At 46.3% G+C, this 25,816-nt stretch overlaps 1 protein-coding gene across 1 annotated transcript in view; it reads left to right on the top strand.

The window, feature by feature from the left end:
* Positions 1–4,138, top strand: part of CNGA4 (cyclic nucleotide gated channel subunit alpha 4) — a 108,370-nt gene extending 104,232 nt beyond the window's left edge. The window contains exon 5 of the mRNA XM_069203673.1: positions 356–4,138. Within this exon, the coding sequence (XP_069059774.1) occupies positions 356–762 (407 nt within the window). The 3' untranslated portion in view covers positions 763–4,138. The remainder of the gene's footprint in view (positions 1–355) is intronic.
* The last annotated feature ends 21,678 nt before the right edge of the window (positions 4,139–25,816 follow it).

Raw genomic sequence — 25,816 nt, 5'->3', positions numbered from 1 at the left:
GTGCATCTGTTTGTGTGTGCATGTTTGTGTGTGTGTGTCATTGTGTGCGTGTGTGTATGTGTATGTTTGTGTGTATGTGTGTATGTTTGTGTGTGTATGGGTGTATGTTTGTGTGTGTGTATGTTTGTATGTGTGTGTGTGTGTGTGTATCTTTCATTTTATTACTTTGCTGTGGTTTTACTTAGGTAATTTTATGCTGTGCTTCTTTTTTTCCTTTGTTATTTTCGGAGTTTGTTTTCTGCTGTGTTTGCTTTTTCCTGTGTGCTTTTTGCCGAGTTTGACTGTAGCTGTATCAACATTGTAATGTCATGCTGCCACCAGTGCTTGCCTCATGGGTCATCTTCTGTCTCTGCAGGAAACATGTCTGGCAACCGGCGGACGGCCAACATCAAAAGCATCGGCTACTCGGACCTCTTCTGCCTGTCCAAGGAGGACCTGAAGACCGTGCTGGTGGAGTACCCCGACGCCAAGGCCATCCTGGAGGAGAAGGGCCGCGAGATCCTGCTGAAGATGAAGAAGCTGGATGAGAATGCGGCGGCTGCCCAGGCGGCCAAGCAGCTGGAGCTGGAGGCCAAGGTGTCCCGGCTGGAGGTCACCCTCGAGGGCCTGAGGACCAAGCTGGCCCGCCTGCTGGCCGAGCTGGAGTCCAGTGCCCGCAAGATGGCCTACCGCATCGAGCACTTGGAGTGGGAGACCAACCTGTGGCCTGACCCCGGGGACCCCTGGGAGTCCGACGACCCCGGGGACCAACCTGTAGCCTGACCCAGGGGACCCTTGGCCGTCTGACCCCGGGGACCAAACTATGGCCTGATCCTGGGGACCCTTGGGAGTCCGATGACCCTGGGACCAACCTGAGGCCTGACCCCAGCAACCCCGGGAGTCTGACGACCCTGGTGCCCCAAGGGACCAACCTGTGACCTCACCCTGGGGACCCCTGGGAGTCTGAAGACCCTGGGGACCAACCTGAGGCCTGACCCTGGGGACCAGCCTGTGGTCTGACCCTGGGGACCCTTGGCCGTCTGACCCTGGGGACCAAACTATGGCCTGATCCTGGGGACACCTGGGAGTCCGACGACCCCAGGGACCAACCTGTGGCCTGACCCAGGGGACCCTTGGCCGTCTGACCCCGGGGACCAAACTGTGGCCAGATCCTGGGGACCCTTGGGAGTCCGATGACCCTGGGACCAACCTGAGGCCTGACCCCAGCAACCCCGGGAGTCTGACGACCCTGGTGCCCCAAGGGACCAACCTGTGACCTCACCCTGGGGACCCCTGGGAGTCTGAAGACCCTGGGGACCAACCTGAGGCCTGACCCTGGGGACCAGCCTGTGGCCTGACCCTGGGGACCAACCTTAGACCTGACCCTGGGACCCCTGGAAGTCCAACCCTGGTGACCCCAAGGACCAACCTGTGTTCTGACCCTGGGACCTCTGGCAGTCCGATGACCCCGGTGAACCTTGGGAGGGAGGCTCACGCACCTTGAACTGACCTCCATACGTAATCCCACGCAGGAGCGCGAGGTTGGTTGGAACATGAGCCCCCGCCCCTCTGCCCCCGCTTCATTCCCTTGTTAATGCAGTAATCGCTTCGCCTGCAGCTGGCACGGATTGTCAATGTTGTGAATGAACATCAGATTATCCCCAGAGCGGCCCCGGTTTGGAAACATGTGGCGACCTCCAGTCACACAGGGTGAAGTGCCCTGGCAAGGGGAGGGCAAGCAAGGATGGGCAGAGCTGTGCTCTGTGTAGTGCATGCAGCCCGCACAATAAATGTTTATTTTCCACTGGGTGGCACGGGCTCGGACACAGCACTAATAAAATAACGTGAAGTTTTCCTTCCATATTCCCATCTGGAGGATCTGCGCCCTAAAAGCACTCCTCGGGGTCTCTGCTCTTCACCCTGGGTAGAGAGGAGGGTAACTGTCCGATTTCTGGAAATAGAGAACGGACTGCACACCTAGGGCACCGCTGGTATGGATTGAAGTGTACTGGCAGAGCTGTGTGGGATCCCAATGCCACAACAGAGGATCATGTTGCGTGTGGTGTGAGCCAAGAGGTGCATTATCGGCGCTATGTGTGTCGAGCGCAGATGAAGTTCCAAGGAAATATTGAGGTGTGTGGGGCCTGGGCCAGCAGGTTTTACTGGGGACAGGCTTGAGGTGCACACATAGCGCTGTAAAGCAATTCAGTGCTTGACCAGAGGTTTGCACCGGACATCACCACTGACGAGGACTGGCAGGCTCGTTTAGTAACCTAGTGACAGGGGGTGATAGGTCAGAGTTTAAAGTGCGCAATTAAAGTGCAGTGTACGCAGTGTCTGCATGCCTCTGTTCTGACCCAGCAGCATTATTACGTTAGAACTGGGTGCTTCTACGGATGTCTGGTGAGCTCACACCTCGAAGAGCGTCAGGGGTGTGCTGTGGTAGAGCTCAGAGTGTTTCAGGCGCCTGGACATGGCCCTTGTCGCGGTAGAGGTGGTTGGATTGAGCTGCCTGTGGTCTCAGTTTTGCAATAGCTGCTGGTGTTGAATGTCAGACTGTTAACTGCAGAACCTGATAGTGCCACGAGTCCATCTAATGGCACACTGAGCGCTATACAGATGTCAGTAACTTAAGTTACAAGCCATTTCTCGGTATTGAAAAGCCAGCTCGGCTGTCCTGTCCCTGACTGAGGTGCTTTGTCAGAGCTGCATGCATCGTCTTGCTATTCAGGTGGCATAGAGGGTACTGAGGTCTGAGGGCACTGGAATGTATGGGATCTGAGTGTAGAGAAAGTAGTAGGGGGTGCCCGTGAGTCCTGAAGTGGTTTGTGATGGAGGTCAGGCCAAAGGGGTGTTGATGCAGGACATACCCGAGGTGGTTTGTGATGGAGGTCAGACATGGGGTGGTTTGTTGGTGATGCAGGCCATACCTGAAGTGGTTTGATGCAGGTCAGACATGAGGTGGTTTGTTTGTGATGCAGATCTTACCTTGTGTGGTTTGTGATGCAGGCCAGACCTGAGGTGGTATGTGATACACGACAGGCTTGGGGAGGTTTGATGGAGGTTGGACCTGAGGGGGTTTTATGATGCAGGTGCTGCCTGAGGTGGTTTGATGCAGGTCAGACCTGAGCTGGTTTGTTTGTGATGCAAATGAGGCCTGAGGTGGTTTGTGATGCAGACCAGACCTGAGGTGGTTTGATGCAGGTCAGACCTAAGGTGGTTTGCTGCAGGTCAGACATGAGGTAGTTTGTGATGCAGGCCAGACCTGAGGTGGTTTGTGATGCAGGTGAGGCCTACGGTGGGTTAGTGCAGGTCAGGCCTGAGGTAGTTTGTGATGCAGGTCAGACCTGAGGTGGTTTGTGATGCAGGCCAGACCTGAGGTGGTTTGTGATGCAGGCCAGACCTGAGGTGGTTTGTGATGCAGGCCAGACCTGAGGTGGTTGGTGATGAAGGCCAGACCTGAGGTGGTTGATGATGCAGGCCAGACTTGAGCTGGTTGATGATGCAGGTCAGCCCTGCTGTGGTTTGTTTGTGACGCAGGTCAGACCTGAGCTGGTTGATGACGCAGGTCAGACCTGAGGTGGTTGATGATGCAGGCCAGACCTGAGGTGGTTTATGATGCAGGCCAGACCTGAGGTGGATTGTGATGCAGGTCAGACTTTGGCTGGTTGATGATGCAGGTCAGACTTGAGCTGGTTGATGATGCAGGCCAGACCTGAGGTGGTTTGATGCAGGTCAGACCTAAGGTGGTTTGCTGCAGGTCAGACATGAGGTAGTTTGTGATGCAGGCCAGACCTGAGGTGGTTTGTGATGTAGGTGAGGCCTACGGTGGGTTAGTGCAGGTCAGGCCTGAGGTAGTTTGTGATGCAGGCCAGACCTGAGGTGGTTTGTGATGCAGGCCAGACCTGAGGTGGTTTGTGATGCAGGCCAGACCTGAGGTGGTTTGTGATGCAGGCCAGACCTGAGGTGGTTGGTGATGAAGGCCAGACCTGAGGTGGTTGATGATGCAGGTCAGCCCTGCTGTGGTTTGTTTGTGACGCAGGTCAGACCTGAGCTGGTTGATGACGCAGGTCAGACCTGAGGTGGTTGATGATGCAGGTCAGACCTGAGGTGGTTGATGATGCAGGCCAGACCTGAGGTGGATTGTGATGCAGGTCAGACTTTGGCTGGTTGATGATGCAGGTCAGACTTGAGCTGGTTGATGATGCAGGCCAGACCTAAGGTGGTTTGTTTGTGACGCAGGTCAGACCTGAGGTGGTTAGATGGAGGAGTGGAATCAGCAGAGCACTGGCCGATCTCTGGTTCCCTCTGCGCAGACTCGGGCTGCCCTGCTGCCCCCATAGTTAGATCTCTGTCATAGGGTAGAGACAGCGGTGATACCCGACATAAGTTAATCCCAAAAACCGCTATGCGGACGTTTGTTCTGCCTACAATGCATATTTCATAGTTACTTTACTATTTTTTAGTTTTCTTCAGATTTTGGTCATTTTGCAATTTTTCCAACTATTTTTGAAGTTTCTTGCATACTTCCTATCTCTGCCTGAAAGGAGAGAGAGAGATAAAGAGAGAGTAAGAGAGAGGGTGCGCAGAAGGATGTGAAATGGAGGGGGCCTGAGCGGGGCCACCTGGGCGGTGGCGCAGTCCTGGCTATCAGCATGGGCTGGCCAGTAGCCACGCTGCAGCCACTGATGGGAGCTCTGGTTCATTCTAGTCGCAGCCCTGCTCCATAGGAGGCTGGGGTGGGCAGTGAGTACCGAGCAGTGAGTTTTCACAGAGAACCCACCCCGCCTTACTCTGTCACCCACTGAGGTGTATGAGTGCACACTCACCCAAAGGCGCGGGGGTGGAGGAGGGTAGAGGAAGTTGGTGACTGTGAGGGCGCAGACAGCCAGCACGCATGGGCAGACCTTCAGGCTGCCGAGAGATGTGTGAAGGTGACAGGAAATTTGTTGTCGAGACCCCAACAATATAGCTGACGACAGGTGTGCATGAGGGGAGCAAAGACCCTCAATATGTCAATTAGTTTGCTTTTCAGAACATTCCGGGATGTTGAAAATAAACACTGTGAGAACAGTTTCATGTACGTTTCTCATCATTTGTAGCAATGATGTTAGCGCATTAAGCTTATATTGCACATTCATTTGCAGGTTGGACACTTTTCCCACAGAAAACGTAAAATATTTCTACTGTGTTTTCACATATTTTCCACAGATTTGAACCGCCTTTATTTTATAGAGTGAGACCGTGGAGAAGGTCTTCGTGGACGTCAACTTACAAAGTCTCTCTGTCTCCCTATGTCTCTCTCTCTCTCTCTCCCCCCTTCCTTCCTTCTCCCCCCGAACTATCTCTCTCTTCCTTCTCCCCCTGAACACACACACACACAAACACACACACTCTCTCTCTCTCTCACACTCACTCTCTCACTCTCTCTCTCTCGCAAATTTAGCCAGGAAAGAAGAAGAGGAAATTCGAAAGAAAATAAGAAAAGGAAGTGTTCATGCTGGAGATCATTAGTGTTCTCAAAGAAGTTGTTAGATGAAAAACTCTCTCCCCTGGAGAGCATCTGCAGAGTTCTCCATGTGCAGAACCCAGGCCTCAGGTCATCTCTGAACTTCATTAAAGATGGTCAAATTTAGTCTCCCACATTCAAGCAAGAGCGCTGAATGAAGCGGTCCTTCTCCAGCAGTGCAAGGATCTTGACTTCTCTCCACCTCACTCTATGTGTGACGCAATCTTTTGTAACCTTTAAAAAAGAACTAAAAAACCTCTATTCCAAAAACATTTTGGTTTATGACCATACCATGATACATCACCTGGCCTGCATGGCATCAGCTCAACTGTCCTGATCGTGTGCTCAGTTATCACCATTCTCTTGTAAATGCCCTTGGACCATGTCCCCATTATATAAAACTGCAAAGATAAATAAATACTGGATAAATAAGATGTGAACAACATCAGAACATATGACTTAATCTTTCTAATAAATTACATACAGCTGTCAAAGCCAGGACAAGGGGAGTGTGTGGAGGGAAAGCTAGAAGGGTTGAATTGCATTGAATAGGTTAAATAAGTTAACTCCATTTGAAAGGTATGCGAACTGAATAAAAACTGATAACATGGCTGACATATATATATATATATATATATATATATATATATATATATATATATATATATATATATATTTAAGCATAAATCATTACACAGCATCCGAGAGGCAATATTTCCCAGCTTCTCAAAGCAGGAATGACGCAGGCACCATCCATCAACCCGAAAGGTAATTTATTTTCTTATTTCATGTGAAGTACAAAGTGCAAAGTGCTATCCAGACAAATACGGCAATGCGTTTCGGCCTGAGCCTTTGACTGGCCATAGAGTAGGTTATGAAGTCAGTGTATTTGAGTCATGTGATCACCCAACATTCACCAATAAAAATCCGTGATCATTTTATATCACTCAAATGGCATTTTTAATCGATTTTTTTGACCCAAATTTAGTTCGTTTGTCTCAAATGGAGGTCAAATTTACCCTAAACATAAATGTTTCTCATTAAATCAAGATGTTTATTCTCTTCCTATAAAGTTTTTCTTTTTTACGTAAAGTACCATTTCTATGTTAACAATGCACACTTATCGAAGTTTGAGGATTCCATTTGAAACAAAAACTGTTTTATAAACACTGTGTATCATATATACATCTCTCCTCAAATTGGGTTATTTGTTCATGGTAAAGTACCTAAAAAATTAGAACATATTAAGCTAAATATGAAGCATAACTGAAACAAAAAGGCTGCTATATTCTGCAACTTTGTATAAGGGGATATTTTTCCCCATAAGGATCTTATTTATTTCATAACCCCATGATATCTTTTGGTAATCATCTCCAAGGTCTAACTAACTCTTCACGAAGGTTCAAGATGGACAATCCAGTTCAGAACATGTTCTTAACAAATGTCCCCTTTTGGATCTTTTCTGTTTTTTATCTCTTATAGGTGTCTGTGTAACTCTGCATCCATGTTCAACCCCCACAGCATTTCAGTTCCAATTAGAATAATCCATTTGGATTCCATCCTCTTCAATCTTTGTTCTCGGTCTCCACCTCTATCATTCTGTTTAATATGTTGAATGCTGTAGTATCTCAAGTCTTTTTGTTCACCCTCATGCTGTTCCCATATTTGCTTTGCTATTGAATATGTCATATCCTGATTGCTTATCACCCTTGTGTTGTAGGATTCGTAATTTTAACTTATACACTATACTTCCAACATATTTTTTACCACACACACATCCCAATACATAAATGACATATGGGGTCTTGCAGTCTATTCTTTCCATGATTTGTATGATCCTTCTATCAAATGTTGTGAAATGCGTCATATTTTTATCATGGGTACATGCTTTACACTTTGTGCACTTCCAGAAGCCTTGCCTTTTGTCACTCAAACAATTCGATGTAATTTTCTTTTGTGGGGTCATATGACTGCTTGTTAGATGATCCCCTAGTGTTGGTGCTCTTCTATATGTAATCAGTGGATGATTAGGTAATGATTTAGATAATGTTTCATCCAACAGTAATAATCTCCAATTGTCTTTTAAAAGTTTTCTCATCTTTTGACTCCCTGCATCGCAACGCATAATGTATTGTGTAGCATCAGTGTTTGAATCACAACTTTTTGTTCTGGGGATCAAAAGTTCATCTCTTTTTCAATGCATTGCTCTTTTCAATGCATCATCCAAGACCGAGTTCGGGTATCCCCTTTTGTAGAATCTTTCATACATCTCGTTCATTTGAATTTTCAATTCTACTTCTTCTGTACAGTTACATTTGACCCTCAAAAATTCACCATATTGTACACTCCATTTTAAAGCCTTTGGATGTCCGCTATTTGCATGTAATAAACTATTCGCACTGGTGGGTTTTCTATGCATTATTGTGCAGATTCTTCCATCTTTTATGTATACACCAATATTTAAATAGTTAATTTCCAACTCACTTATTTCATATGTAAAGCTTAGTTGTTGGGGATTACTGTTCAGCGATATTATACATTGTTTTAAAGGCTCTCTTCCCCCTCCCATATCAGGAAGAGGTCATCTATGTAGCGTACCCATAACACAATATGATTTAGCATTTCCTGATTATTCTCTTGCCAGACCACCTGTGATTCCCACATCCCCATCAGGAGATTTGCATACGTGGGTGCGAATGAAGTCCCCATGGCTGTTCCTTGTTCTTGTAAATAATATTTATCATCAAACATAAATACGTTACGAGCCAGACAATACTGCAGCATTTCTAATAGCATTTCCGAATGTTCCAGTAAGCTGATAGATCTTGATCTAAGTAAATATTTACAAGCTTCCAAACCATCCTTATGTCTGATGAATGTGTATAAGGAAACAACATAAATCGTGGCCATTATATAATTGTACTTCCAAGGTGTGTTATTGATCCTATTTAAGAAATCCATAGAGTCTCTCAGATATGATGGAAGGTTTGAGACATATGGAAACAGGAACATGTCAATAAATCTTAAAGTATTTTCAAGAAGAGACCCTATGGAGCTTACAATTGGGTGCCCCAGTGGATTTGATTTATTCTTATTAATCTTTGGCAAGAAATATATTGTAGGAGTAACCGGATAGTCCGTTTTAAGATATCTATATTCTTCATCTTCTAGCAAACCTTTATCTAACCATTTTTTTAAGCTACAGTGGTGTTCCACCATATAGGTTTCCATGGGATTGCTTTTTAGTTCTCTGTAATTTTCTTTATTTCCCAATTGTTTTTTAGCAATATTGCCCTCTTTGTCTGATGCTTTAATGACAATTGTATTGTCATTTTGCAGATCCTTCAGTGCATACCAATCTTCTTTTGTCATATTCAGGATCTCATAATTTTTTGTCTTTTTAGATAATTCCAAGGCTATCCCTTATCAGCCCGTCTGTCATTACTTCCTGAAACACATCGATCTTATTTCCAGCCGGCAGCTGGGGGCAAAATATTGATCTAGGTTTGTGTTGACTGGAAATTGTTGCATCAGTTGGTAACCCCAATGTGGAACCTCGTTCCTGATCAGATACATCTCCATAGTTTGTATCTCCAAAGCCTCCTATTGATTCCTGTTCCAAACATGTTAAAGTACTGAGGGATCCCAAATCTGATACTGTTAGTGACGAGATCTCCTGGGATCTAATGGTTCTTTGTTTCTTGATTTTTGATCCAAATAATTTTTTTAGTTTTAGTTTCCTGGAAAACTTATAGAGATCAATTCTTGCTGTCGCTAAGTCCATCGATGTCATAGGACAAAAATTAAGACCTTTATTTAAAAGTTTAAGATGTTTGTCCTCCAATTTTTTAGATGAGAGGTTAATTACCACATCCTCATTTATTGTTGTACCTAATGTCTTTCTTATTTCTTTCCTCTTCCTCTGTGATCTCCTTGTTCTCTTTGTCCCATTTTGTTTTGTCCTCCCCTTCCACGTCTTCTGGTTTCCATATGATACAGCCTAATTTCTCCTGAAAAATCAAATTTCGGTCTCCCCACTATTTGTGTTTCATCCCCCGAACTTGCATCTGAACCTTCCATGCTCGAGGAGACTCTCTCTTTTTCAATTGTTCTATCCATGTTTTGCTTCATACAAAAGGAATCAAAACATTTTGCAAAGGTAAAGATTCTTCCTGACGAATAATCTATCTTATCCCTATTGAATTTTTTTGCTTTCTTCAGTTGTATTTCCTTTTCATGTTTCTCCAATCGTTTTTCCATTTCCTCTGTCATGTTTTTCACATTTTCCATAGTTTGTATGGATAACATCTTTTCTTCAAGATCCTTAATTCTTGATAAAGTTTTTTCGAATTTTCGCTCAACTTGTATTTTCAAGGTTTGCATTAATTTCATAGAGCATTCAGTTGTATCCATTTGCCGTTGTCTTAATAAGTCTATATCCATATCATTTAGAGTTGGTAAAACAAAGATTCTTAAACCTCTTGGGACTCTCCCACTCTCAATGTATTTCTGCAATGTGGCCTTCTCCCACCACTTGTTGATCTCCATTATTTTTGCTTGTTCTAGTTCCTTCATGAGTAGATTGAGGGGTAATTCTCGATCCTTTATTATGCTAAATTCTTGCATATTTGGTGCCCCTTCCTCTTCAAATAAATTCTTCATGATTTGTTCTCGTTTTGCAATTCCCTCAGCCATTTTAGGCGATATCAGTTTCAATAATAATCACTCAAAATCCGAATGCACTATTCCACCAGTGTTTACTTCTTTTTATTGTACTTATCAAAGAAACACTCCCAGTCTATGAGGTGATGGTCTATTTAAAACCAGCACTTTGGTTTTTCTTATCTCTTGTTTGTGCTTAAACATTAAGATGCACCTTTTTTTGTATAATGTTTTTTGTTCCTAAGTGTACAGTTTCAGTCACCTTCTCTCCAGGTTCATTTATTTTTATTATTACTTATGATGCCGTTGAATGTTATTTCAAAACAAATTGTGATTTATTATTAGGCTTAAGTGCACATAAAAGATAGAAAACGTAGGGGGATACCATTTCGTTTTCAAGACACTTTCTCATGTGAACTTTGGAATGAACGTCGGGCTCGGAGCATGCAGTCTTTTAATTTCCCATTTCTTTCAAGCACACAGCATTCTTGTGTGTGTATACAAATAAAGGGAATTGAAATTAGTGTTTCTGTCCTTCAACTCCCAGAGTACATTGTTATTCACAGATCGAATTCTAACAAAGTGTCTCACATCCTCCGCATTTCATTTGGTTTTCCACTTGCTCGAGACAAGGAGCCTTTATTTACACATTACGTTCATGATGCTTAAATTGCTTATTTCACGGCACCTGCACTCTGTTTCACTTTCACAAGGGAGAAAAGCGGAGTCACCCTGTTCTCTACAATTCAAAAATTAAAAAGAGGAGGTCACGTGTTCTTCCTCTACAGACTTCGTTGATGGGTACGTCAAGGACAGACTAACTAGCCTCAACAGTAAGCACTTGGGGGCATATTTACATAGAATATGCGGAGGGCAGTTCCACAAGTATTTTTGCTGCACTGGCCTACGCCAATTTCAAAGGGCAAGAATGCACCATATCTATGAGATACAGTGCATTCCTGTCCTTTCTGCCTTCACCAGTACCTAGCACCAATGCAGACACCCATGCGCCATGGTGCAAAGGTGTCTGCATTGTTGGCAGGATTGTTTTTGTGCAGGAAAGGACACCTTCCCGCACAAAAACAATCCATGGAGGTGTTTTCCTCTTTTGATGTGTGCTGCAGAATGCAGGACACATAGAAAGAGGGACAAACGAGGAGAAATAAAGGTATTTCTCCTGTTTCACCTTCCCTGGGGAGGCGTACAGTGTTGATGCATACCCAGGTTTACACGTCCTTGTAAATCTGGGAATGTATGAAAACACATGGGTGTTATGTGGGAAAACCCACCGCAACGGCCATGGAACGCCCCTCCTGATGCAGTGTAAGGCAACACAGCGACTTGAGCTGCGCTGCCTTACACCAAATCAACGAGGCCATGAACAGTCACGCAAAGTGGGTTTGTGTGGTCTTATAGATATGGGTCTGCACTCTGCGCCACAAGTGCGTCATAAAATGCGACCCACCAGCGGCATAAGGGGCTCATAAATGTGTCTCATGAGGTTTGGCAATAGCAGTTCCCACCCAGCCCGCCTTTGCTTCACACATTCTTTTTGTTGTGCGCCCTCTGGGTTCCTCAGTTGTTGCTTTGTGTGTGTTTGGTTTTCTCATTACCTGTGTTTCATTTGAAGTAGATATGTTGATCCCAGCAGGTGTGCATGCTCAGAATTTCAGGCGTGACACCGCCCCTTAATCTGTGATTGGCGAGTGCGTAGGACACTACCACATTCTTATTTTGTTTCCCTACTCCCTTCACTTCTGTGTTTGTTTGTTTTTCACTGTGTTTCCCCGGTATCCTGTTTCTTGGTACTGTTATAGCAGTATTCTCTCACTCATTCCCTTTTTTAACTGTATATTTTTGATTTTTGCCAAATGTTTTATTAGGTTTTACAGTGAATAAGAATAACCATGCGATTCAGTGACCGCTGGTAATTTTAGGAGGGAGGGAGGCGGACGGGACACACATGCACACATCCACGTTCACACCCATTTAGCTTGGGCCCAATGTTCAGGGGGTCGGGTAGGCTGTGGTCCTGCATCCGTTGGCCCCGACAGATGGAATCATGGGGTACATAATCACAACTACTGATCTAACCATTAGGAGGGCATCTGGAGATCAATAATGTATCTAGGAGAAGCTTGGTGTACTCAGTGACACTAGCGGCCAATTAGGGAGCTCAGGTTGACATTATGTCAATAACTTCTGGGTTACCTGGAGCACCTTCCCTCCCGATCTTGACAATGAGCCGTCTATGGGGATAGCGGTGTTTTCTGGGTTACATAATGGAAATGGGTGTCATAAGGCGCTGAGTGCCAGAACGTATGATGGCAGTTAATGGCATGTGATGGCATGTGATGCTGATGGGTGCCACATTCTGGAGTACATGCGCACAGAATGCCATGACAGCCACGTTGTGAGGTGCTGAGGAACATTTTGACAAGGACTACTACAGTGGTTCCCAACTGTGGACCAGGGACCCCTAGGGGTCTCTGAAGGCTCCTCAGGGAGCCCACGACTGCTCAGAAAACTGAATAATATTAACATATTATTAAAATGTATATAAATAAGGTGCCTAAATGTAGAATTGATAATTTTGAAACATACTGTAAATGTCAAGGAATTTGAAATTGGAAGCTAAAAATTAATTTGGAAACCTGAGATTGATTCGTGGGAATAGAGCAGGTGCATTAAACAGAATGTTGTATGATAGTATGGATGCTATGTGGTGTCAGTTGAATTTAGAAAAGCTCCTGCCTTCCTATTAAAAATATTTTTTGTAATTTATATTTGCAAATTAAATGAAATTTGTGATCAGTTGTTTGTGTTTGATGAATGTTTGTGTCTTTTTTGAGTATTGTTTTGCACTTCAAATCATATACAATGTTTAGACCGGGGTCCCCGGCTTCCAGTAGTGACTCCATGGGGGGTCCCCGGATTCCAATAATTATTCAGTGCGAGCCCCCGGGTTCCACTAATGATAAAGTTGGGGTCCACAGAAGTCAAAAGGTTGAGAACCACTGGACTAGCATTTGTCTTAACAATAATTAAATAAATTCTATTGTGGGCAATAATAGCATATTTATTAAACATGACAAACTGATATTTGGGGGGCAAAATGAGAATATTTTCACGAAATTGACTAATGGACCAAACACCAAACTAGTTTATTTGCTGATCATTGAAAGGTGGCATATAGAATCTACTTTGGGGTATTTTTAACAAAGTGGTAACCTGACGTTTTTGGACAAAATACATGTATTCACTAAAAAAGAAAGCCAATATCTGAGGTGCAATGGGTGTATTTTCAGAATATTACATGTTGATTTGTTGAGGGGCATAATTAATTTATTTACTGAAAACCACCAGCTGTTATACCAGGACACAATCAGTTCATTTCCTAAATGTTTAAGCTTATATCTGTGTGGGACTTCATACTGAGCTGGAGGTATTGATTGCTGACATTATGTTATCCTGCCCTTGGTTACAGAGGGCACTTTCATACTGCTCTGGGGTTTATTACACAACGCACTTAGAAACTTTAATTTGTCCATGTCCGAACATTTAGGAAGAGTGTAACCTTCCAATCGCCTAGATACCCTCTCTGGTGATTAGTGTGCTATTCAAATCAATATAAGCTAACCTAGCTCTGAAATTCGAGCTCCCAAAATACTTCTAAGCCAAATGATAGCCCTGCAGCCTAGAGCATGGTATTCTGAGATCTGTGTAATTTTTCATTTTATCCCTTCCCCCTTCAAAGTAATTTCTTATCTATATTACATGAGAGAAAGTCTATTAGAAGCAGGGTTGGCAAATGAAAGAAAGTGTAACACAGGAGTACAGATAGCTTTAGATAACAAAGGCACTGGAATTATGTAGGAATGGATGACCACATTATTTGGTAAAGTTGTCTGAATTATGTGCCAAAGGGAAGAAAGGAAATTATGTACCAAGGAAAGGCATCTCTCTTCACATTATGGGGGTCATTACGACCCCGGCGGTAGGCATTAATGTGGCGGTAAGTACCACCAACAGGCTGGCGGTACTTACCATCATATTATGACATTGGCGGGTTGGCTCAAGCCAACCTACCAATGTACCACTCCGACCGCCATGGCAGTAACAGCCTCTGGGCTGGGCATATCCGTTTCCAGCCCGGCGGCCACCATTGTTCCGCCTGCAGGATTATGACCCCGCCTACCACCATGGTTTCCGAGGCGTTCGTAATGCCTTCCCTGTCAATGATAAGGGTCTCCCCCTTCCTCTCCAGTTACCCCCCACCCTCCCTACTGCTCCAGACCCCCCACCTCTCCACATTCACAACCCCTTCACACACACACACACATATACACTCCCATTTCCACATGCTTACACGTATGCATACATCCATTCACACACACATCCGCACACACTTTCAAACATACACGCAGACAAGCATTCACATAGCACAACATACACGCACTCACACCTCCATACATGCACACACGCATTCAGCACGCAACACACACCCGCATCCACGCACACACATTCACGCCCCCCACCCCCTCCCCTGTCGGAGACCCAACTTACCTCGATCCTGAGGGTTCTCCGGCAGCGGACGGGGCACTGCTACCGCCAGCAGCGCCTGCCAGCAGAACACCGCCAGGCCGTATCATATGTGATAATGCGGCTGGCGGCGGTCTACTGGCGTGGCGCTGCTGGTGGCAGCAGTGCCACCTTACCTCCATCCACCGGCATGGCCACAGCTGGATTTCTGCCATTCTTGTAGCGGAAATCCAGCTGTGGTCATAATATAGCGGACGGCTGGTAGCTGTGGCAATGGTCTTATGGCAGCCGTCGCCTCGGCTGTAGCCGGTTTTTACCACCGATTTAAAATGAGGGCCTATGTGAGCAAAGAAAAATGTATATGCCACATTCTGGGGCATTATTCGTTAGCTATTTTGAAATCGTAACACAGATTGATATAAAGCTAATATCAACAACATTGGGAAGACACAAGATTCTCAAGAAACAAAATTATATACATCCTGGAGACCCATTTGCAAAGAATTGTTCTGCAAAAATTAATAGTTTTGTCTTGCCTGGAAGCAGAAAAACACCATTTATTAGCGCTGTCCTACGTAACTTATATAGTAAATAGTTTCTGCAAAAAACCTGCATTACACACCTCCAGTAATAAAAGATGCGCCTCTTTTATTCTGCCCTAGTTATATTTTAAAACCAATCTTCTATTTTGGGATTGGAAATACTCACATCCAAGCAAAAAAACAGTCTTGAAGTATGGCATCTTACATTACATATGTAAGTACTCGTCTAATTAGGAAGCACCCTAAGATTTAAGGCAGTGGTTCCCAACCTGTGGTCCGGGGACCCCTGGGGGTCCGCGACTGCTTAGAAAACAAAATAATATTAACAGATTAGGTCCCCAGCTTTTAGTAATGACTCAGTTGGGGGCCCCAGATTCCAATAATGATCAAGTGGGGGTCCCCGGGTTCCAGTAATGATAAAGTGGGGGTACACAGAAGTCACAAGGTTGGGAACCACTGAAAGGCATCGGGTTCGGTTGTGTTCCTGACAAAGAAGAGATCATGTTTTCCACACCATCATATTTACATTTGTCAGGTGTTTGGTTCCTCAATCAATCAATCAATCATTTAATTTGTAAAGCGCACTATGTACCCGTCAGGGTTTCGAGGCGCTGGGGGGGGGGGGGGGGTGAGCTGTTAGCGGTCGAAGAGCCAGGTCTTGAGGAGTCTCCTGAAGGTGAGGAGGTCCTGGGTCTGGCGTAGTGAGGTGGGGAGAGAGTTCCAGGTCTTGGCGGCGAGGAAGGAGAAGGATCTGCCGCCGGAGGTCTTGCGCTGGATCCTGGGGACGATGGCGAGGGCGAGATTGGCAGAGCGGAGATGACGAGTGGGGGCGTAAAAGTTGAGTCTGGAGTTGAGGTAGGTAGGTCCGGTGTTGTGTAGAGCCTTGTGAGCGTGGGTGAGGAGTTTAAAGGTGATCCTCTTGTCCACGGGGAGCCAGTGGAGGTCCTTCAGGTGAGGGGAGATGTGACATCGGCGGGGTATGTCGAGGATCAGGCGGGCGGATGCATTTTGGATACGCTGGAGTCGTTTGATGTCTTTTGTTGGGATGCCTGTGTAGAGTGCGTTGCCGTAGTCAAGTCTGCTACTGACGAGGGCTTGGGTCACCGTCTTTCTGGTTCCTGTTGGGATCCACTTGAAAATTCTGCGTAGCATTCAAAGGGTGTTGAAGCAGGAAGAGGAGACGGCGCTGACCTGTTTGGACATGGTGAGGGCGGAGTCCAGGATGAAGCCGAGGTTTCTTGCGTGGCTGGCTGGGGTGGGTGGGGGTCCGAAGTCGGTGGGCCACCAGGAGTCGTTCCAGGCCGAAGGGGTGCGCCCGAGGATGAGGACTTCCGTCTTGTCGGAGTTGAGCTTCAGGCGGCTGTCGTTCATCCACTCGGCGATGGCTTTTAGTCCCTCGTGGAGGTTGGTTTTGGCGGTGAGTGGGTCTTTGGTCAGGGAGAGGACGAGCTGAGTGTCGTCGGCGTAGGAGATGATGCTGAGGTGATGTTGGCGGGCCAGTTTAGCGAGGGGGGCCATGTAGACGTTGAACAACGTAGGGCTGAGGGAGGAGCCTTGGGGGACGCCGCAGATGAGGTTGGTGGCTTTGGAGCGGAAAGGGGAGAGTCGGACTCTCTGGGTTCTGTCGGAGAGGAAGGATGAGATCCAGTTGAGGGCTTTATCTTGGATGCCGGCTTCATGGAGGCGGGTCAGTAGGGTGCGGTGGCAGACTGTGTCAAAAGCGGCTGATAGGTCGAGGAGGATGAGGGCCGAGGTTTCGCCGTTGTCCATTTGAGTTCTGATGTCATCTGTGGCGGCGAGGAGTGCAGTCTCGGTGCTGTGGTTTCGTCTGAAACCGGATTGAGAGGGGTCTAGGATGGAGTTGTCTTCGAGGAAGTGGGCGAGCTGTGTGTTGACGATCTTCTCGATGACTTTTGCTGGAAAAGGGAGGAGAGAGATCGGTCGGAAGTTTTTGAGGTCGTTGGGGTCAGCCTTGGGTTTCTTGAAGAGGGGTTGGATTTCTGCGTGTTTCCAGCTGTCTGGGAAGGTGGCGGAGTCGAAGGAGAGGTTGATGATCTTGCGGAGTTTGGGGGCGATGATGGCGTTGGCTTTGTTGAACACGTGATGTGGGCATGGGTCCGTGGGAGAGCCTGAGTGGATGGTGTTCATGGTTGTTATTGTTTCGGTGTCGTCCACGTGGGTCCAGGCGGTGAGGCGGCAGGCGTCTGTGGAGATGTCAGGGGTGGGGTCTGGCGGCGGAGTGGCGTTGAAGCTGTCGTGGATGGTTGTGATTTTCTGGTGGAAGAAGGTGGAGAGGTCGTCGCAGAGTTTCTGGGAGGGCGGGATGTCGTTGGAGTTGGCGTTGGGGTTTGAGAGTTCCTTCACAATGCCGAAGAGTTCTTTGCAGTCGTGGGCGTTGTTGTTGATGCGTTCAGTGAAGTGGGCGCACTTGGCGACTCGGATCCGTTGGTGGTGTTCACGGTTGGCGTCTTTGAGGGAGGCGAGGTTGTCGGGTGTGCGCTCTAAGATCCACTTCTTCTTGAGCTTCTGGCAGAGGCTTTTGGAGGCGGTCAGTTCGTCTGTGAACCAGGCTGGTTTTTTCTTTCCTTGGTTGGCGTGGGTTTCTTGAGTGGGGCTAAGGTGTTGGCGCAGTCGAGGATCCATTGATGGAGGTTGATGGCGGCAGTGCTCGGGTCGGTTGAGTCGGGTGGTGGGTTTTTGACGAGGGTGCTGGTTAGTTGGTCTTGGGTGATTTTTCCCCAACGGCGGTGAGGAGGTAGAGGGATGCGGTGGTGTTCCTGCTGTAGAACAGGAACCAAACCTCCCCTGGTTCATCAACTGAAGTGCAAAACACAACCTAGGCAGATGCTCGCCCCTTCCATGTCTGAACCCAGCAGTCAGGAGCTGAATGCTGAGAACTTGACTGGTTCTGTGAAGCACCACACGCACAGCACAAGGACCACCTCTCTTACTGAAATCTGCCCTCTCACCGCAGATAGAAGTTATGCGGCAAACTCGGAATTTCGGAGCCAGTTCTACTGCGAGCAGAACCCCATATTTCCAAGGACCTCTCAGTTTTAAAATTGATAAGAAGTTCTAACAAATTTACTAGCCAGGTTATCCGAACTGACTGCTTTGAGAACTTGTGCAATAAAGTGCACCGTTTGGTACAAAGATTTGTTGGAGGAACACTCCCAGAAACGAACAGAGAGGGTCGCCTTTGTTTTGCAAACCATGAACTCTTGGAATGTTTCATGGGTCCCGCTCTTTATAACCTGTTTGGCTTTTCATGTTACTTCTTTGAAAGTTGTGTTGTGTAACACGTTTTAGCGACTCATCAAATATCCCCCCTGGAAATACAAAACAAAATCATGTATTAAATACAAATAATGAGCAATAAAGGGGGAACAAAGAAGATAATTAGGAACATGCCATGTCCAGCTGCAATATGGCAATTGAACGTTTTCATGTTCTGACTCCAGATTTCTGAAAAGTTTCCATCTTGGGCCGTAAGGCGAGGGTTCCGGCATCACCTAGTCCCACATTTCACACAACCAGGATGCCGATCGCAGACTGACAGACGACTTCCGGCTCCTAACAAGAACATTTGGCCACCCTTGCACCCTTGACTATGCACTGACTTTCCGGGTTCTTAAGATGCTTCTGAAACCCCAAAAAATGATGATAATTTCAGCTTCTGAGAGAAAGAGTTAGGCTCCCCCCGACAAACCATAGCACCTTCTAAAGTAGGGAGCACATTATGTTTAGTGGGCACACAAGTAGGATCAAGAGGGAGTTCTTAGTGACAAGCTGTGATTTTTCCCCAAATTCACACATCCCAGCACAAGACTGCCATTCAAACTGGATCCCTCTGACTGTAGCCGTCCCTTTGACTGTGACTGATGCCTTTGTTTAGGGCAAGAACCCTCACCCACCCTTAGGTAGCATGCCTTCATATATAGGGTTCCTCCTCACTCCTCTCACTGTGTTTGTGGTGTGGGCTCAAAGTTCCCATGTGGGGGAGGAGCACTTAGCGTCTTGGATACTCCGTGCTTTAAATGGTAGTGAGTACCTGAACATTTCTATACTTAGACCCATATTTATGGGCTTTCTGGCGCAGGGCAGCACCGCAAGTCAACTAGCTGCGCTGCCCTGCATCCCAGGGGAAGGGCAGGAATGCACCGTATTTATCCAATATGACACATTGCTGTCCTTCCCCCTGCGCTGCCGCCCTTCTGGCAGCCTAGCACCAACGAACGCACCCTTGCACCATGGTTAAAGGCTGCCTGCGTTGCATGCAGGATTGGTTTTGTGCGGGAAGGGACAATCCTGAGAAGCTTTTTCCTGTTTCTATGTAAGCTACAGAATGCCTCACACATAGAAAGATGAAAAAAACGATAAGAAATAAACCTATTTCTCCCCGTTACATCTTTTCTGCGGAGGCACATCTTTCCGGCACATTCCCAAGTTTACTAGCATCTTGGAATGTGTCAAAATCCATGGATGTTGTGTGGCAACACCCGTTGAAATGCCTCCCGGGTGCAGAGTTATATAACACTGTGATTTGTGCAGCATTACATTAGTCGAGGTTTATGAAGCCATGCAGGACCGCCCAAGGTGGCCTTGCGTGGCTTCATAAATCTCACTTAAGGTTTGCGTCACTCTTGCATCACCATAAATATGGTCCGGGAAGTATTGCTTTGAGTGAGGGCCCTACATGGGCTGTGGACGTGGGTGAGTGTTGCAGAGTGCAGTGAATCGAGTGTAGGAAATAAAATGACCTCTAGGTGGACAAACTGAGAACTTCATTATGTGTCCCCATGGGATAGAATAAAATTAAGGGGGTGGTGGTGAAATTTCAAGCAATAGTGGTAAAGAGGTTAACATGTTTCTGCTGATCTAAATGCCCTGTGCACAGGCGCTAGGCATTCTTCAGGACCAATGATTGAAGTCCTTCCACCATTAGATGAAAGAGGGTGTAAAAATGGGGTATATGAAAAAAATCACTAACCTTTATTAATTACAAGTGTCCACAACAAATCTGGCGGTGCTCACCTTAGTTGTTCCCTCAAATAAAACAACAATCAAAAGACTAAAGCGAAAACGTGCACGAAGGCGACCTTTTGTGTAGCCAATAATTGTATGGGGCAATGAGGGGTGCCATAGCTTGTGTTTGCGTCTAAGCCCCAGAGTAGAGAGTACTCAGGGCCAGGCAAAGCTGTTCCTAGGGGGGCTGCCTGGGCAGAAGAGATTCTGTGATTCTGTCAGGAGTGTCTCTTTTCTTGATTGAATTGCCTTAAGATGTGACACATGTTGTGCTTAATGGATCAGGACAAAACTTTCCACGAAGGAGCCAAAGTGGATGAACTTTTTTATTTTGGAAAGTTTCATGCAGAGTTGTCAAATGGCACCAAAGTTATTGGGAAAGCAAAAATGCCTTTCCTATAGAGTGTAACCACACAGTGGTGACTGCACCTGTGTAACGGGGCAAGTGACAGGAGAAGTTTAGGGGTAGAAAGGGGCTTATAGGGTCAGGAATGGGTGGAGTTTGGGGTGGAGAGGGGTTTCGAGATTCAGGGATTGATGGAATTTAAGAGTGGAGAGGGGTCTTTGGGTCCAAGGATAGGTGGAGCTTCATGGTGGGCAGGTCTTTTAAGTCTCAGTGATGGGTGGAGAAAGATGTCTAGAGTTCAGGAATAGAGGGTGCATTGGGTTGAGGGTAGTTGTAGGGAGTAGGTATGGGTTGTAGGGTGTTTTTTAGGGTTCAGGGTGAGTAGAGTTTAGGGCTGGGGAGGGCTTCTTAGATTTGAGGGATGGGTGGAGTTTAGGGGGTTTCAGGGTTCAATGATATCTGGAGATAGGGATGGAGATGGGTTTTTAGCAGTTGGGGTGTAATTTAAAAGCACCCAAATTAATTGTTTTTCAGGCAGCAAAAAGAAATCTGAAGCAATGTTCTATAAAGAAACCTCAGAATAAATAAGCAACAAAAAAATCTGATAAATGACAAACAGCCACACAACGTTGCGTCATTTCTAGTGATGTTCCTTTAACCCCAAGTGAGGGCGTGCAGCAGAGGAATGGTTACTTGAGTGCAGTTGAAGAACAGAGAACCATTGCTTGTGGACCTGAAGAATTAACTCATCTGATGGGTTGTATTTCTGCTTCTCAGGCCATCAAGGGGCATATGTAAGAGCCCCTAAGAGATTTCCTTGCACTCAGAGCAGGTGTTAAAAGGGGGCTTCCATTGCTTACAATGGGCCTCTGGGGGCTTTGCAGGATTAGCATCAGAATTTTTTACGCTAATCCTGTGAAGCGCCGAATTAGCGTAGAAAATTCTGACACTAGTCCCCTAACTACTGCCATGGTGGACTGTGTTTTAAATATGGTGCACACATGGTGGCGTTCGGGGGGGGTACTAGGGGGTGCCCCCAAATGTTTAGGAACCAAGCATATGTGTTTTAGTGCTTCTAGGATCCAGAGGACATACAGAAGCAATTATTCAGCAGTTTCCATTTGTTCTCATTTGTGTGGGAGCAAATCGTTGCATACTTTTAGATTAACTGCGTTTTTGAGAGCTGCACTTTCTAAAGAGCTCTGCTACCCTTTTGTGTCTAGTACGAGCTATATAAAACTACAAATAAATAAATAAATATTTCAGCAGCGAAAGGGAATGAAAAGCAGATCTGAGCATCAATGAACCAGCACAAAGGATGGGACTCGGTCCTGGGACTGAAAGACCTTAATTTAAATTCCAACCAAAATCCATGCTCAGAAGAAAATCAGCAAGACGCTGTTCTATTCTAAATGTAATGGTATTGTACTGAGTTACAGCGGCGGCCATCTTAAAGCTAAACATTGTTCAGATCTGCGAAGTGGAGACTTGGACGATGTAGCCGGGAGACGGACTCCCCGGCCACATCCCACATAGAATCGGGAGCGGAACGGCGCTCCGCTGATTCCTGCGGGTACGAAATCAAGGTTATCGGGAATCCGGATGGCCGGATTCCCGAACACGTACCTGTGAGAGGCGGGGAGGAGGAAACAATCGCCGGAGCCGGGAACCTGGATATCCGGGTTCCCGACAGCTTAAACAGAGAGGAAGGACTGCTCACGGGGCACGCACTGAAGACGGGAGATGCCGAAGGAGGAGAGCAACTCAACGAAGGAAAAAGGGTGACCCACGGCCAAACCCTGGTGGAGGATCAGCCAAATACAGGTCGAGACGACCCCACTACGAGACAGGACGGTCCCAGGAAACTTGAAAATCGCCACGTCCCTGGAGGGACGTGGCTAAGACAGGTACGGTCCTGCCTGAAGGACAGATTTCATTATATGGTGGGTAGGGAGGAGGGTGGTGGAGACGAGTGGGGGGGGGGGAAGTTTGAGAAGGGCACAAGAATACCACTACTGAGCACGGAGACAAGAAGGGTCTATTACATAGAGACAAATTAAGAGACTAAAACCCACAGAGGTGATTTCACTGGACGCCTTAGCCTACATATTCATTTCTACTGCTTTTATTCTTTTCTGTTGGGAGAGGACCCTCTTACACTACTCTCTCACTCTCTCTCTCTCTCTCTCTCTCTCTCTCTCTCTCTCTCTCTCTCTCTCTCTCTCTCTCTCTCTCTTCTCTCTCTCTCTCTCTCTCTCTCCCTCCCTCCCTTCATGAAGAGAATACCTCACAGTTCACAGAACCTTGACTTACCAGTCTTTTCGTTCCTTTTTTTCCGGTCTTCCTGGAAACACCGTCGGGGAAACCATCTTCAGTCATCAGGAACCCTGAGGGAGAAGAGGACAGCGGACATCACCAACCAAAAGACCATAAAACATTGAATATTATAAATTAAAAATACTCCACAATAAAACCATGTTTATTCACCCTTCCAACTGAGTACCTTCGTCCTTCATATCGCTATACCCACTGCCACAGTGGTGTCAGAAGTGGGATATAAATTAGCGATAGAAGACAGATCAAAAAGGATAAAATGGAAGGGAAACCCACTTTGGAAGATATGATTCAATCCTGGAGCGGGTAGGACACGACGCGGAGTACTACCGCCTGCGATTCCGGAAAATAAAATGGGGCCCTACTGAAGACCCCCGGACACTATATTATAAAGTAAAGGATCTAGGACTCAAATGGCTAGACCCCATAGGAACAGAAAGGGAAGACGTTATAAAAGCCGTGATCTTGGAACAATATCTGGAATCCCTTCCTCCTCTCACCCGTAGTTGGATTCATCAACACCCCAATGTGGATACAACTATGGCTGTAGACTTAGCCTGTGCCTATCATAGGTCAACTGAGTTTAAGAGCGGAACCCCTAAAACGGCAACTCCTTCAACCCGAATGTCGCCGGTACCTGCTCGGTCTTTTCCCCGGAAACCCACAGAGGACATGGCGTTACCCAAAGCGGGGGAAAAACCGCCTACGCAACAACCTCAATGCTACAGTTGTGGCGAGTAGGGAAACATAGCACGGGTATGCCTTCGCAAGGAGGATAAAACTGAGCCTATGGAAATAGGGATTACGAGGGGAAGAGTCCTATGCACAGGGGGGTAACCCCAGGTATAGGCAGGAAATAAGAGTGAATGGAAAATCCATTACAGCCCTGATCGATTCAGGATGTAGTCAGTCCGTCATCCAAACCAACTTGATAGACCTGCCTGGACAACAGACATCACAATGGGTCTCCATATGTTGTGTACACGGGGATAAAAGAAAATACCCCCTGACCTCTGTTCGGATTGAGTGGAAAAGGAAATAGGATCTGGTTCCTGTGGGGGTTATGGACCGCTTGGTCGAAGAATGTATCCTAGGGACGGACTATATACGCTTTCCTGAACTGTTACAGAGGGTAAAATCTAGAATCCTGTCAGACTCTTGTTGGGCTGAAACTCCCTTTTCAGATAACCCTATAGAGAGTGAACCTCTCCGTTATAGACCCACCAAACGGGAGAAGAGACGTGTAAAACAACTCTAGTGGACCCAAGAGAAAGAAAAGAACCTAGGGAAGGTCTTGGGCACTATTCCACATACCTCCCCCTCCTTCCGGGCCAGTCAACGGGAGGACCCATCTCTCCACAACGCATGGAAAACAGCTAAAACAGAAAGCACCAACGAGGTGGGTCCATATTTCCTTATACAAAAAAAACTCCTGTACAGAGTCATCAGACAGGATAATAGGGAGAAAAGACAATTAGTGGTACCCGAACCCTACCGTACACAAGTACTCTTTCTTGCTCACATCCAACCGGGAGGGGGACATTATGGTAGGGAGAAAACAGAGGAATATTTGTTACGCCGATTTTATTGGCCGGTAGTGTATGCACACATCCAACGGTATTGTACCCAATGTCCCAGATGTCAACTAGTAGACCCAGGACCCCAGAGAAAAGCACCCCTACAACCCTTACCAACAATAGACATCCCATTTTCTAGAATTGGAATGGACTTGGTAGGCCCCCTCCTCCCATCCACAAAAGGACACACATATATTTTAGTTCTTGTTGATTATGCCACTAGGTATCCCGAGGCTATACCTCTCACTAGCATGACAACTAGAAATGTGGCCCAAGCCATGATTGCCTTCTTTGCCAGGGTCGGGTTTCCCAATGAAATCCTAACGGATCAAGGTACACCTTTCATGTCGTCCTTGATGGCACATATCTGTAAGACTTTAGGAGTCAAACAGCTCAAAACCTTGGTATATCATCCTCAAACGGATGGCCTAGTTGAAAGGTACAACCACACAATAAAAACACTATTGAGAAAAACTGTCTCAGAATCGGGGCGAGACTGGGACCAAAAGCTCCCACTGGTTCTCTACGCCATAAGGTCTCACGAATAAGCCTCTACCGGACATAGTCCCTTTCAGCTCGTCTTTGGACGACAACCCCGTAGTTTATTAGATATGGCGGCTGAGATGTGGGAAGAAGAAGAAGAAGAAAGCAAAAAAAACCCTATTGGACTATATCCCTTTGAGCTCGTCTTTGGACGACAACCCCGTAGTTTATTAGATATGGCGGCTGAGATGTGGGAAGAAGAAGATAGCGAAAAAACCCTATTGGACAATGTACACGAACTTAAATCCCAACTACAGACAGTGTGGGAAGACGTACGCAGTCATATGGAGAAAGCCCAGGACACACAAAAAAGGTACTATGACCAGGGTACAAAAACAAGACACCTCCAACCCAATGATAAAGTTCTTATATTACGCCCCAGTTCTGACAATAAACTACTAGCCAAATGGCAGGGTCCCTATACAGTATTAAAATCGGTTTCCCCTGTTACTTACCTCGTGGAGCTATCAAAGACCCCAAAACGAGTACAAATCTACCATATCAACTTACTAAAAAAGTGGGAAGAGCCCACTATATCCCTAAACCCTACAGCTACAGGTTTTCTGATAACACCTGAAAAATCTTTAGATATTGAATTGTGCCCCACCAACCCAGACACATCCCCAGAACGGCCCCAAATTAATCCAGACATCACAGAACAGCAACTAAGACAATTAGAGAACCTTTTGGCTCAACATAACAGCTTCTTCTCAGGAAAACCCGGTAAGACAAATTTGATCCAACATCATATTAGAAC

The sequence above is a fragment of the Pleurodeles waltl genome, chromosome 8, assembly GCF_031143425.1.
Source record: "Pleurodeles waltl isolate 20211129_DDA chromosome 8, aPleWal1.hap1.20221129, whole genome shotgun sequence".
NCBI lineage: Eukaryota > Metazoa > Chordata > Amphibia > Caudata > Salamandridae > Pleurodeles > Pleurodeles waltl.
The sequence above is the reverse complement of the archived record's forward strand: the minus strand, read 5'-3'. Positions and strand labels throughout refer to the sequence as shown.